At 43.1% G+C, this 14,307-nt stretch overlaps 1 protein-coding gene across 4 annotated transcripts in view; it reads left to right on the forward strand.

Moving 5' to 3' along the window:
• LOC128851832 (uncharacterized) overlaps positions 1-13,621 on the forward strand; it is a 69,387-nt gene extending 55,766 nt beyond the window's left edge. For 2 of the 4 annotated variants that reach the window (XM_054063642.1, XM_054063641.1), the window contains 8 exons: positions 2,309-2,384; positions 6,105-6,216; positions 6,864-7,008; positions 8,057-8,170; positions 8,739-8,883; positions 10,113-10,261; positions 10,740-10,879; positions 12,182-13,621. In XM_054063642.1, coding sequence (XP_053919617.1) covers positions 6,111-6,216; positions 6,864-7,008; positions 8,057-8,170; positions 8,739-8,883; positions 10,113-10,261; positions 10,740-10,879; positions 12,182-12,294 — 912 coding nt within the window. In that variant the 5' untranslated portion in view covers positions 2,309-2,384; positions 6,105-6,110 and the 3' untranslated portion in view covers positions 12,295-13,621. Of the gene's footprint in view, positions 1-2,308; positions 2,385-3,809; positions 4,010-6,104; positions 6,217-6,863; positions 7,009-8,056; positions 8,171-8,738; positions 8,884-10,112; positions 10,262-10,739; positions 10,880-12,181 lie in introns of those variants that run through there. The other 2 variants (XM_054063640.1, XM_054063643.1) reach the window with 2 other exon arrangements.
• The last annotated feature ends 686 nt before the right edge of the window (positions 13,622-14,307 follow it).

The raw sequence follows: 14,307 nt of genomic DNA on the forward strand, positions 1-14,307 counted from the left end.
TCTTTTCTTCTTTCTTTCACTAGAGTGGGCAGGGGTTAGTTTTGAGTTACTTAAATGTTTACAACAGTGTCTTTATTCTAGAGTTCAAGGAAAAGCTTTGGTGGAGACCAGTCAATGAATTTTAGCATGGCAGCTGTTTAAAAGTCCAGTTGAAAATAAGTGGGTGGTGAATTCCTTTTACTATTTTTGCTCCCTCGAACCTAACAAGGTTTTCCTGCTGCCAAAGGGTGGATCTGTTTTGTTCTCCAACAATAAAAAGCAGATTATTTTCCTTCTTAAAATACCCAAAGGGGATTGCTAACACAGATCCTCTTCACTGTGTGACCATCCTAGTGTGCCCAGTCAAATCTCATCCCTTCTAGCAGCGTGGAAAGGCTAATCCCTGGCACTGCAAGCACCCAGATTAACCCACTATGGGATTAGAATGCTTGAGCTGTTGTTAGAAGATTAGTATATTTGGTTTGCTGAACTTGGCCTGAAAATGAAGGCTTCAGGGAGACCTTATTGTGGCTTTTCAATACTTAAAGGGGACTTATGGGGAAAACTTTTAGGCAGAGCCTGTGGCATTTGGTCAAGAAGTAAAGGTTTTACACTAAGAGGGTAGATTTAGACCAGATATAAGGAAGAAATGGGTGGTGAAAGAAACACTGGCACAGATTGCCCACACAGGCGGCAGGTGCCCCATCCCTGGAAATATTCAGTGTCAGGTTGGATGGGCCCTTGAGCAAGCTGGCCTAGTTGAAGACATCCCTGGTCACTGCAGGAGGGTTGGATTAGATAGCCTTCAAAGGTTCCTTACACTATAACTGCTATATGATTTCTGATGAGGTCACTGACCTCGAGTGCTGGTTTGTTGGGCACATTAGGAAAGGCTGGAGTTAAAGCAAGTGTCTGTAAGGATTAAAGTGGAGCTCTGAGTGTGCAGAATGCATTTAAACTGATCATTGCTGGTGATGAGAATGAAAGACTTTGGTGGTCAGGTCCAGTGGTGTGTTTCTGGGGAGATGTTCAGTGTAGCTGGCGCAGCTGTCTTGCGGTTCAGTATGGCTTAGGTTAAGGAGGTTTTGACTTGACCAAGGGATACCTGCTGATGGTTGCATGTGGGGTGATGAGTTGTATCAGTCCTTTCTCATCTGCCTTTGCGACTCGGAGCTGCCTTTCAGATCAGTGCTTCCCTACCCAAATGCACCCTTTGGTTTTGAGAGCTGCTCCTTTTTGCAGGATACTTTAGAGTTTCTTGTCTGGAAGCAAATATAACCACTACTCTGGCACAAGTTTTGTTCAACTATTTGTGCTGGTCTCCAGCTAAGAGAGAAACACCTCTGTTTTAGATCATATTAGTCTTTCTTGGCAAGGAAAAGGGCATGTTAAATGGCTTTCCTGGTGTTTTGCTTTCTGGCATCTGCCACTAAGGTGTGCACCATTAAGTGGGTGAGCTGCCCACAGATGAACTTGTCTCAATTCCTCTTCAGAGTAAAATGAGTTTATTTTGAGGGCAAGGCTCCACAGTGGTACCTTTTAGGTAGAAAACAATTGGCTGCTTCTTTCTGCGTTGGGACCTCACACTGTCTGTGCTCAATGCATTTTGAGCTACTAGTAGATTAATCTTTTTAAAGACCTCCCTCTTGTCAGCAGGGCACTGATTCCAGTGAAAAGTCTGTTCTCGCTAGGTCAGCACCTTGTAAATGCTTACACTGCTTTCTATTGCAAGGGGGAGTGACAGTGGAGCTGTGTTCCCATTGCAACCTGTCCCACTATTGCACGTGAATGCAGGTCTGAGGTGCAATAATGCTGGTGGAACACCACAGTGCCACAGGGAGTATGTATGGCATGGGGAATGATGGGTATGGTAGAGCTTCTCTCCTTCTTGAAGAGCAACGGTTTTCCTGGGTTTTTTTTTTCCATACTTTTTTCCTTTTTTTATCTCTGGAAATTACAAATGAGTCCTCTAAGGATATATCCTTCTTGAAAGTTTTTTTTGATAATTCAGGAAGAAAGTGTATTCTTCTGCTTATTGGTGAAAAACCGCAGTGATGGTAAAATAACCATGAGCTGGAAACTGTTCCTTTATCATGACCCAGGTGAACACAAACTTATTTGATTCAAAGCTGCGTGTCCTGTAAAGTACCGAACACTGGCTGAATTGATTCCAGTGCTTGTCAGTGTCTTGATTTCAAGATATACTTTTGTGAATGTGGATCATGTAGTGCTTCTCTCTGTGTACGTGAACATCCACAGCTGTTTCTTGGCTGAGATGTATATGACTGCATCTGTCACTCATCCCAACAATATAACTTTTCTTCAACAGACTGGCAAGGATACTCAGCTGAAGCCCACGTGTAAGACGAGTCTAAAACTTCCTTCATTGAAGATATACTAGAAAGGTAGGGCTTTTCCATAAACTCATGTTTCCTTTGAGTTTGAGACTGGTATCTTAGAGCTGTAGCTGAACTGAGCGTTGCCACTTTTGCCAATGCTGTGCAGCCTGGTGAAGCAAGAGCTGTTCTGTTCTAACGCATTGATAAGCACTAAGTACATTCCTCTCTACTTTATGAACATACTTTAGGGGATTTCTGTAGAGCTGAATGACAAAATAATTTTAACTATTTTATCCAAGGTCTGTGTTGCAATTTGTTTTGAAAAACACAGCTTCTGAAATCTTGAATTTGGGCCTAAAGCCTGGCTTACTGGGGCAAGAGGGCAAGGTCACTGCTACTGTGGCATTGCTTCCAGTTGTCTCACTTCAACAAAATGGATGCATTATGAAATGACCAGCATGACATGGGACAGCAAAGTGTGTTGGTTTTCCCACTTGGTGAATGTCTCCTGCATGCCCAACTTGCCCTGGTTTTAGATTAGTGCGGACCTAGCTGATCAGCTATGCTGAACAAGTGCGTAGAAGAGTCACGGCTTAGCCCCACCTGGACAAATTCAGCAGCTAAAGCTATGCAGTTGAGCCTCCAAAATCCTTTAACCCCACCTCATGGGGAAAGGAGTGGGAAATGAGAGGAAGAAGACTTACAGGTTGGAAGCTAGAACTACAGCTTTAATGAAATGATAATGATGATAATGAAAATAGAGTAATAAAATATATACAACTATAATGAGATTGTGCCCCACCCCTCCTGGATGGGTGCATGGCTAGGAGGGAGCTGGACTCAGGAACTGGATTCAGGAACACATGTATCTGGGATCAGGAGCAACATTTCTGATTCTGACATCAGGAAGGTTCTTCCTGGGGTGTCAGGAGTCCTTCATATCTAGGAATTACTTAAAGCCCAGCTTTGAGGGAGGTGTGGGGATTTTTGAGATTGTGTGGCACTGCAAGGAATAGATGAAAAGTGTAAAAATACAGGATTAGTACACATGTGCTTCCTTGTGCAAGAGAAGTTACTCATAATATTTAACACTATAAAATGCCCCCTGAGTACCAAGTCCTGAGAGGAGCTCAGCTTTCAGCCCCCTTTGGGCCTGCAGGAAGATCTGTAGCTGTTCTCAGGATGCGGACTTTGCTATGTGTTACACATTCAGCCTCCCCAAAACCAGGCTGTTCCTGCAGCCACCCCTTCAAGTGTCCTCTCTCCTGCACAGAGACGCTGGCCTAGCTATGACTGAGATGCAATATTTTGCACTTGAGTGCTTAGTTTCCCTCCTTGTGGCAGCAATAGAGAAGGACAAAATAGTCAAGAGCCCAAGAGCACGCACTCATTATGTTTTGTCTGTCAGCACATTGGGAGTGTGCACTGCTCTGACTGTTATAAAAGGCTCTTGTTAAGTAATCACATTTCTCTTGCATAAGTGCTTGCTTTTGGGAGGCTTTAGCCAGTTGGAGGCTGCAGCTCACAGAACACAGACCTAACTACCACGATTTTTAAAACAGTCTAATTATTAATCTGCTGAAAGTTGTGTAAAAAATATCTTTAGGTAAGGTTGGGAGGCAGAGACTCACCAGTGCTTATGCTACTGGTACTACAGCTGTAAGACTGCCAAAAAGCCTGTGCGGATCCTTGTGAGTAACATTTCTGGTTCTTCTAAAGCATGTTTGCAACTGGTAACTGCAGGCAGGGAAATGTTGCAGATGTTTATTGCCAGCAATAAATTAGAGGGAGGCAAGAGGTGAGAGACAGCAGTGAAAATATTGACCAGTTTTAAAATAAGGCTTTCCTCCCAGACTTCCATGAGCGAGTATGGGTTTCTCTGGAGATGTGTAATCCAATCTCTTCCAAGTATGCTTAATAAAAAGAAATGTAATGCTAAATTTAATTAGAGGGCTGTCAGGAGAAAATAGATTTGGCCTGACTATATCAAAGAATCTTCTGGTCCTATATACTGGTCTGGAGTAGACAAAAGTCAGTGTTCAAGAAAAGAATATTAAAAATAGGGGAAGTATACAGTGATATTTCCTCTCCTTTATTTTCCTAGTTTTCAGAAATCTGCAGGTCAGCTTTCCTGAGTCAGAAATGGTCTTTAATAATACAAGGTGATTTTTCTTTTCAGTATTTACTAATTGTATAGTATATTGAACACTGACTAGGTGTTGTTTTGGGATTTGACTGACATAAATCTAATTGAGATTTGATATCTTAAGTTAAATGAGTTCTCTTAGATAGGATTGTAATTTAAAAATAAAAAGGGTCACTTCTGGGTCTTTTCTGTTTAGGTGGAACAGAAAAGGGAAAAGCCTGTACAGATTTACAAAAAACTATTTCCTTTCTCACTTGTGAGATGCAGCTCAGTCCATGGAAAAAAAGCCTGGAACTATAAAACCATCCATTGAAGTGAGAACTGGAATTTGTGTTTAACTCTGAGCAGCCTGGAGCAACTCGGCAGTTGTTCCTGCCAACCCTACAAGGCGCTGAAGTGCCATTGTATAGCAAAGGCAGCTGAAGTGTTGAGCTGCTAGAGGAAATAAAACTGTTGCCTACAGTATAGAAGCATGTATGCTTACTCTTGCAGGTGGCACAGAACTTTTCCTTCATAGAAATAACACAGATAGCTTAGAGCGAGAGCAAGTCACTACTTATGGACCTTGAGGAGGAAAAAAATAGTATGTAGTTTTACAATCTACTCTCGAGACCTGCTGAAGTATTTAAGTCTTATTTCTAGCCAGTAGACAAGGAGGTAATAACACCGTGAGAAGTGATTCTTTTGTAGGAGTTACAGAATTGGAAGTACATGTGAAAACCTATGCTGAACTAAAAGGCACTTAACTGCAAAACCAGATTTAAATGTTTTCATATTTCCTTAAGGAGAGTAAAATCAATAGGCCTGTGTTTACTGAGCAAACCACAATACTGGTGTAAGATAAGCTAGAATCCCTCTTGTGCACTTGCTCCCTAATTATTTTGACCTTAAAGCCTTTGCAATACATGCATCTGCAAAGCTGTCTCCTGTGCCATACCAGTACGGGATGTGGGTGATGGGTGAGCAGGCTGCTCACTGGCCACTCTGTGGCTTCCTTTTTCAATTCTGCAACCTAGAAGCAGAGGCCTTGCTATGCTTCAGGGTTGTCCAGAAACCAGGCAGCCTTTCAAGGTGTTTGTGGTATTTATTCTCAATCTGAAACTTGTACAGGAGTCCTTAGCTTTTGCAGTGCTAGGGTCTAGCAGATGGAGTTAATAGCTGATCTCTGACATCAAGGCAGGTTTTTTCTCAGTTCATCAGATTGGTTCATGGATCAGGAGAGTATACTGTCTTAAAAACACATGAAATGCTGTTAATGATGCTACTACTAGCAATCCTTCAGCTGCTAGAAGGGTCTTTTTGGGAGGTATCCATTTCTTGCCCTGATTTTTGTTTATTTTCTGGGCTGCTGATGCTGACTGCTGCCAAGAGGATGCTAGTTCAAACTAAGATTTCCCCTAACCCACAGAAGGCCTTTTTAGTTCTTAAGTACATACAGAGTCTTTGCTGATTTTTTTCTTTTTTTTTTTTTTTCCCCCCATCTTTAAGCTTTCAAGCTTCCCTCTGCAATCACAAGGGCAATCACAACAGAAGTTGACAGTTAGAACAAGAAAGAACCCACTTTTGAAACAGTCTCTGGGGCTTGAAATGAAATCAGGCATGCATTAGGATGGCCAAAAAGTATCTCTAATTTGTTGCAGGGTAAAATGGATGCTATACACAAGCTGAAGATCTTTGTGATGTTTCTGTCTCTGGCTACTTTCATAGTCATGGTGATACTAAATGCTGGGAATGCCACTGGAACATTCAAAGGTAATGCAAGAATATTGTTTCTGTTCAGAGAAGTGAGTCTTGTGCATTGTATCATTTAATGATATGAAGTGCCTTAGATGGGATAAATCTGTTAGTCACCCTACTGCTTCTCTAAATACACCTCTAACATGCAGAGGACAGTGGTGTGTCCTGTAGGCATTACAGCCAGGTGCCTGAAACCTGGCCAATTGTTTGAAATCAAGGCAAATTGTCTTGTCGGTGGGGAAATGGATCTATGGGCGAGTGAAAGGTAGTCTTTGTGTATTCGGTCCTTCCCTGGTGGAAGCTGTTTGGACTGCTGCTGTGGCTTTAGAGAGCAATGTCTTTTGCTTTGAACACTACCCAACTGAATCTGTCAAAAATGGATGTGGGGCTTCTCCCTGTTGCTCACATGTAACTGGCATTTCTGGCTCTGTGTCAGACTGAAGGTGCTTATTACCCATAAGGACAGTGATCCCTTAGTGGGTTTCTGAAGGCAAGCTAACAGCAGCACACTGCTTGTTTTCACCAAGGGCATCTGCTCCATCTCCCTCAGATCCACTAAGGTGTGGACTAAACCTCAAAAATTACATGGTGGGGGAAAATGGTCTTTCCCCATCTTTAGTATGTAGTAATGTGTTTGCCTGCAATAACGTTCACCACTGCAGGTCTGTTCAGGACAACCCCTGGAAACATCTCAGCAAAGTATACCACTGACTTCACACCAGCTGGTTGGACTTTCCTCATCTGGAACATCATCTATGCCTGGCAGCTTGCTTGGCTTCTCTGTGCCTTGTCAGGGATCTGTCGAAGGTATCTTTCTTGCTTATGATGTAAACTGGGGACAATGGCTCTTCTCTTCTGTAACTCAATCTGTTATTCCTTTTTCTGGGGTTTCTAGTCAGAGTAAGACTGTTGCCACACCTTTTGACTTGAGATGCTGAAGCTCTGCTGCTAGAGCATCTTAGATTCAGCATCTAAAGGCAGGAAGTAGTGTGGAGAGGTATAGGAACCGCTCTAATGTGTGGATATGTTAGAAGGTGCAAACTGTTTTGTGCAGCCTGATTTCCTCTGGTCCATGTGGTCTGACAATTAGCCAGTAGCTGCATGTACCCACTGCTAGATATTGAGAATACATGGGGGCAAATTGATGAATCACAGCAGTAATGCTTTCTGAGTTTCCTTGCTGTTAGAGATCAGAAGTAGTATTGTGAAGTGTCTTGGGTGATTGAACTAGCCTTGAAGCATTACTGGGGCAAGGAGATCAGTAATGGTCTCATGCAGTATCTTGTGATATCTGTAATAACCTGTGATATCTTCTATGGGATAGACTTACCTTGCAGCTCTTCTGTCAATGGTGACCATGGACTGCTTGTCTTGTCTTGTGTATCTGCTGTTTTCACATGATGTGTGAAAAGTTATTCTGTTGGTGCTGGGCAACACTTAAGGTTGTGGGAGGAATGAATTACGTGTCTGTACAAGTGATCAAGTCTAAGCATGTGTGCTTACGTACACACTCACACTATGAAACTCATAAGCCTTTTTCCCTGGGAAATGGGCTAAAATCCTATGACTATGATGTTGCCACCACCTCTCTTGCACTTGTGGCATGGTCATTAGCACCCACTGAATCTGCGATGGTACAGAAACCACCAAGAAGTTCTTGTACCATGGGACAACATCCTGTTGGGAAAGCCACAGGGACAGTATTTTGTGTTGGAACGGGATGCAGAGGAGAGTCTGATTTAAGCTGAAGTAACTCCAATGTAGAGTCCCTGTAAGTATGAGAAAAATGGGGCTGGGAAAGTTTGGTCAATGCAGGCATTGTTTTTCTTTCTCCATACCCACTTTTTCCTGGCAGGAATGAACTTGGATATGTCTACGTAAAGCCAGACTTGCTGCCAATCCCGTTTTATGTGGTGTGGATTCTGAATAATGGTCTTAACGTTGGATGGCTGTTTCTGTGGGATAGAGAGTAAGTTGCCTTCTGTTACAAATGCTTGTTACTCTTGTTGACTGTCCCAATACTTAATTTTACCCTTTCTCCTACAACTAAACACTTAATCACACCTGAAAAACTGTGGCAGGCCTTGGAAAAATGGAGCCTTAGTAAGTCTGGGGGTTTTGCATGATGACTTCGTCTTGTGCATGAGATGGATCAGTTATTGAAGTCTAAGATTGCAAAGCTGGTACTCTTCCATACTGCTCACACACACAGGTAGGGCAGGAGCCATGCCTCTTCATAAATACCGTTAAGATTCTTGCCTTGGATTGTTTTCATAATCATGGTCACATGAAGTGCTTAATAGCACTGCTGTCAAGAGGTGAAGATGTTGGTTGCAGTCAGAAAAATAACTTTTGTGATCAACAGAGTGAAACAGCAGTATGTCAAAATGAAGGTTACATGTAGTGTTTACCTTTACTAAAGGCTGATTAATTCAAAGTCAGTAAAGACCAGACACTAAAGCTATGAATTGAGGCATTTAACACCACTGAAAAAAATGTATTGTACGTTGTGCACATGCATGTTTTTTTTGTCTTAGATACCTCATCCCAGCCTTGATGTTCCTGGTAGCCCTCACTCTTGCCACATATATTGCCCTCTTCATTTCACACCGAGCATTGAGCATCCATTCCTTGTGCTTTGTGAAGCGTCACAAAGTGGAGCTCTGGCTTATCCGCATCCTAGTAAGTGGCATTTGGGAAGCTGTGCCGTAGATTGGCAGGCAAAGAGCAAGTGAAGGTTTCTGCCTTAACTTTAACTTGTACCCACTGTAGATACACACAGGCTTAATTGCACCTTAGTTTCCTATTGGATATGGAGGGAATAGTTCAGAGCAAGGTATTTCTCATACTTCTCCAGTTACTACAGAAAGAAGCTTTCAGTAATGTATGAAGACTTCAGCCCAGACTTGTTTGAAACGGGGAGAATATTTATTGCAGAGAGAAGTCCTTGCTTCTGTTGCTGTAGCTGATGGTGATCTCAGTATCTGACTACAAAATATACATATTTCTTATGTGGGGAAGAAATGCAGCTGCCTTTCTGAGTTTTGCCAAGTTCTGAAAGAGTTTTCCTGATGTCCTTGAGAAGTATGGGTGTTTGGCAAACTACACAGAGAAAATAAGATAAACATGCTCGTACTCTATCGCACCTTGATTCCCTCCTAACCCAAATTGGTTATCCTGATCCCTTCCTCTGCATCCAGGACATCTCACACTGCAGTCCCACCTTTGGTTTCTTTGCTTGATGCTGGTGTTACTTAGCAAGAAAGTGTGTCAGCTGAAAATGAAGAGGGTCAGCTGACAACATCTAAGAAGCTAGGAGAGTTTTGAGTGAAGAGGAGTCAGCAAAGCTGGGAGTCTTTCTACAGAGTTCCTACTGACTCTCCTGGAAATGTCTCTAGATCTCTTGGCACAAACTGGAAGCAGGCTCTGCTCTTTACACTCTTTATTTCAGTTACTGAGATACCAGTATAACACGGGGAACTAGAAACACCTGGGTTCCCTATCCTCATTCAAGAAATACTCCAGCCCTTGATGTTGCCTGCTGCAGGCTCTGTTATAGCAAAGATGTTTTCTAGGTGGCTGCTGAAATTCAGCAATTGTCCCTCTTCTGCTAATTACAACAGCCTGCAGCAACTGGGCTGGGCAGTTAGGCAAACTGCTTTGAAATGCAAAAGGGAAGCCCCCACTGTGGTTTCAGGGCTTTATACAAGCAATTCTGCAGCTGCACCTAGGGTGGATCTCTATGGTACTTCGGGGACTCAAAGACTTCCACTGCTCTTTGTGCTGGAGGACTTTTGCTGCAGCTAGATACAGTAGGCTGGCCTTGACTGCCCTAGGACCTATGGGTCACAAAAGACAATCAGGAATTGCGTTTTTTCACTGATTTGTCGTCTTGCTGTGCTGTGTGGCAGGTCCAGAATGGGCTGGCATTGTATGCAACATGGGTCACCATCGCCACTTTGCTGAACTTTGCTGTTGTGTTGATCTACAAGTGGAATGTATCCAATGAGACGGCAACAACTGCTTCTCTAAGCATCCTTGCTCTTGATCTAGTAGTATGGTAAGCAACATCATGGGTTCCCACCAAGCCTGGAAGACCCCTTCCACACCTCACAAATAGATTGTACCACCTGTCCCAATTCATTCATAGTCTGTCCCTTTACCAACACTGAGTACAAAAGCCTCTGTTATAATTCATGGCAGATGAACAAGGGACCCTGGGCAGAGCTTTCCTTCCTTCACAGCCAACAATGCCAAAAAACATATGCTGAGGACCAGAAACAAGTTGCTGTGACTTGTATTAGCCCAGCCTGCCCTAGGTTTGCAGGTGAGGGTTTGATACAAAAACATGCCAAACTTGGATTTATTTTTTTCCTCCCTAAGCTTACCTTAGATAATTTTTTAATTTAAGGGACCAACTTTGGACTGTAATTCAAACTGGCCTGCAAAATACCCATTCTTTGTCCAACTCCTTTCTTAAACTTTCTAGAGAAAAGTATACAGAGAAAATGCTTATTTTGGTAACTCTTTCTTCACAGGTTTTATCTAGAAAACTTCTTTCTTGACAAGTATGTCTGCTATGACCTTACAATCTACCCAGTGGTCATAATAGCTCTGACTGGCAGCGCATGCAAGAACTTCTCATTTTCGACCTCAACAACAAACAACATTTTTATAGGTGAATGTTTTGAACTGTTTCAAAACCTTTTAAAAGAAGGCCAGCCAGCACTTCAGTATATTTCCTGTGTATTACAGCCAGAAAGATAGACAAGTCTTTTCAACAGTATCTTTTTTTAAAAAGGCAGAAGTAGGGATTTATTGGAAAGTATTTTGCAAATTGAAGAGAGTGGAGTAGAGATCATTGTCCATGAGCCTTAGGGCTGGATCAAAACCTTTGTTGCTCCAAGTTCACTTCCTGGTGTGATGTTTTCCCTATGATTCTCCATCATTGACTTGGGTTCTCTGCTGGTAAGTCCATCTGACAGTGGAAGAGCAGGACTAGGATGTCGCCCCTTATTTGGGATGTAGGAGCACTACCTAAGTTCAGGGTTTGTAGCTAAATTTCACAAAGCTGTGTATGGTCTCCTCCTACACAGCACCCAGGCTAGCCTTAGCAAGTCTTCCTGAGATTATGTAGGTGTTGCAGGCCACTGTAGCAGACCTGACTGTAGTCATCCATTGTAAAAGGGCTTAAGCTGTATAAATGCTGTACAGTCTTAGCTTGGCAAAACCTGTGCCATTATGAGTAGCTTTACGCTGCTGTGAGACAGCTGTGTGGACTCTGAATCCTGCTGCAACAGTTGGAGATGCCTATTCCCACTGCAGGGTCAGCGAAGGGGGCCTATTTCCACACTTCAGCCTTCCTACTGGCAGGTACTGGTGGCTGAAGCTAAGTTCTGGACTGGCACCACCACCACAGCCAGGTGGAAGGTGGGCAGCTAGAAGCCTGGTAATGCTTAAAAGTTCCCAGCAGAATTCAGCAGAACTGGTTTGCTGGAGCCCCAAGGGCACTGGAGGCACATCTCCTGATGGTTACGGCCACCAGGAATGTGAAAGTATGTGATCTCTGGCAGACAACAGTGTTTCTGCAGTGGGTGCATTTCTGCCAGCAAAACTCCATTCTTGGTGGTTCAGCTTGTTTGACTGGTAGAGCAAGAATATGCTTTTCCCAAACTAGTGTGTGTTTCTTTATATAGCTCAACTATTCTTGGGGTGGTTTGTTAGTGTAATGCATCTTTATTCCTCTGTCCATAATGTCTCCATGTTTTAGACATGCCTTGACCTGGAAGCACTGGGGGAGTTTGACTGGATAGCAGTGAAACTCTGAAATACAATTCTTATGAGGGGAGATAATGACTCCTATACAGAGGAATTCCTTTTACCTTTTTCCCCTGAGTACTCCCTGTGCTGGGAGCTGGGGTATGACAAGAGGCACTGACTTTCTCTCATGTGCTAACATGTTTCTGTGATTCTTTCCTAGTTGTGCTGCTGGCAGTGACTTGTTTGATCTTTACTGTTCGACTCGGACTGGTCACGTGGAGGCACTGTAGGAGACCTATGGAAGCAGCGGAAACCCCAGGCACATTGGCCTGAGACCTCTGGCATGTTGTGGCAGATATTTCAAAGGCGTAGAGGAAAAAAAAGAATTGTGTGTCCTGCATCCGCTAGTCCTTCTTTTATTGGTGACCACTGTGTTCTTCTCCAATTATGTCTCTTTTCATCCAAATAAGAATGGTTTGTGATACAAACCTGTCTTGCTCCTACATTCCCTCAGATTGGCTACTGACAGTCCTGCCTTAAATTTGAAACCTCTTTCATCTGTTTTGACTCTGGATAGTTCAGGATAAGCCCTTTCAGCTGAACAGCCCTGTGCACCTTTGAAGTTTCCACAGTCATTCACATTCTTTCCTTGAGACTTCCTTTTTCTTGAAGTGCAAGTCTAAGTGAACTGCCCCTAGGAGTCAAAGGTGAGCAGTGCTAGATCTGTCATTCCTTTTGGCCATTCAGTGCTGGGTATCTGCAAGCCCCTCTGGTGTCAGCAGACTTGTAGGAAGCAACTGCTCCCTTTCCTGCTTGTCTTGATTTTGATGGCAGCAGATACTACAACTCTAGAGACCTGCCTTAGCTATGTCAGCTCTGATAGTGGAGGGAGGAGTGGTTGAATAATTATGACACAATTGCAGGTCTTCAACCTACTTCAGCTTGTAGCTCTAGAAACTAAAGCTATATTCTCTTTTCAGCATACAGTAAGATATCTGGATCTCTGCCCTGTTTTTTCCTGACTTACTGAGGAAGTTAGTCACTGTGTCAGTGCCTCTGTCTGTGGACCCACAATAACAGCAGATTTGTGCTGCTCCTACTCTGCTTGATAGACAGATAAGATCTGGGTCAGACTGGAGCAGTGGATTGCCTTTCCCTGAGCTCTGCAGAGGACAATGTGTGCTGGCTGGGTGCTTCTTGATAGAGAATGATTTGTAGCCACTGTGGCAGGAGGTTAGATGTGCAGACAAGATGACATCTGATCTGGGGTAAAGCCTGCTGCTTCATGGGAAGGAAAAAAAAAAAAAAAATATATATATATATTTGAGTGGGTAGAGTTATAGTTTATCCTGGATCAGTGCTTTCTCCTGTGGCTTCACCACTTCTGAGTTGGTATCAGGAAGCCTAAAAGTGGATTGGCTGAATTGTTGGACCGCTGCCTCTGTTTCCTGTGCCTGCTTGAGAGCTGATGGTGTTTCACTGGTGTCTGGAAAGTGTTCCTACATGGCAGGTGTTTTTAAATCATTAATGTCTTCCAATACTATTACAAAGATGAATTATTCTAAAATAATTTGTGCCATTGTTTACATTTAGCAAAGAACAAAATCAGTGTGATGCAATTCCTCTTGTCATTCCATCATTTTGTTTTATTTTCAAATAAAGCCACCAATTCTGTATGTTATCTAAAGTGACTGTTCTGGCTCCTATCTGGCTGTGTCCCTCATGCGTGCTGGGGTCCCAGGCTTGGCTGCTCCTGGTTTGTAGCTGCTTCCACTGCTCATGCCTTCATCACTACACATGTGCGTTCCTAGGTTTTACTTGAACTCCTCTGCCCACTGCTATTTTCATTAAATTTCTATTTTATGAGTGCTGCCTCCCACGATCCCAGCTAGTAAACTCCCAGTCTGGAAGCTGCATTCTTTAATACAGTCATCTCAAATCCACTGGTGCATGGTTTAAGGAGTGCAGGCAAGATAAGTAGTTAGTGCTGGGCTGTGTAGCTGTTAACTCTTGAGGAACCCTGGAAGGTTTTGTGTCCTCTCAGGCAAGAGCTCCAGAACCAGGGCAGCTGTACTGCCTTTCCACAGAATGTTAGGGAAAGATGTAGAGAAAGCCCCTAAAGGCTATCTACTGTCTCAGCTGGCCAAATGACTAGATCCTATACCACAGGATACAATTAATGCATTAATTAGCTGGGGAGAGTCAATGATGCTTCTGTAAAGGAAGGTCATGTATCAAATGTCTTTGAAGGACTCAAAAGTCATGTAGTGACATAGTGGGTGAACTGTTTTATTTCATGGCTAGCTTTAAGGATGCTAAAGAGGCATAAGATACAGCTTCCTTTCA

This window comes from Cuculus canorus, chromosome 3 (assembly GCF_017976375.1).
Source record: "Cuculus canorus isolate bCucCan1 chromosome 3, bCucCan1.pri, whole genome shotgun sequence".
NCBI classification, from domain to species: Eukaryota; Metazoa; Chordata; class Aves; order Cuculiformes; family Cuculidae; genus Cuculus; species Cuculus canorus.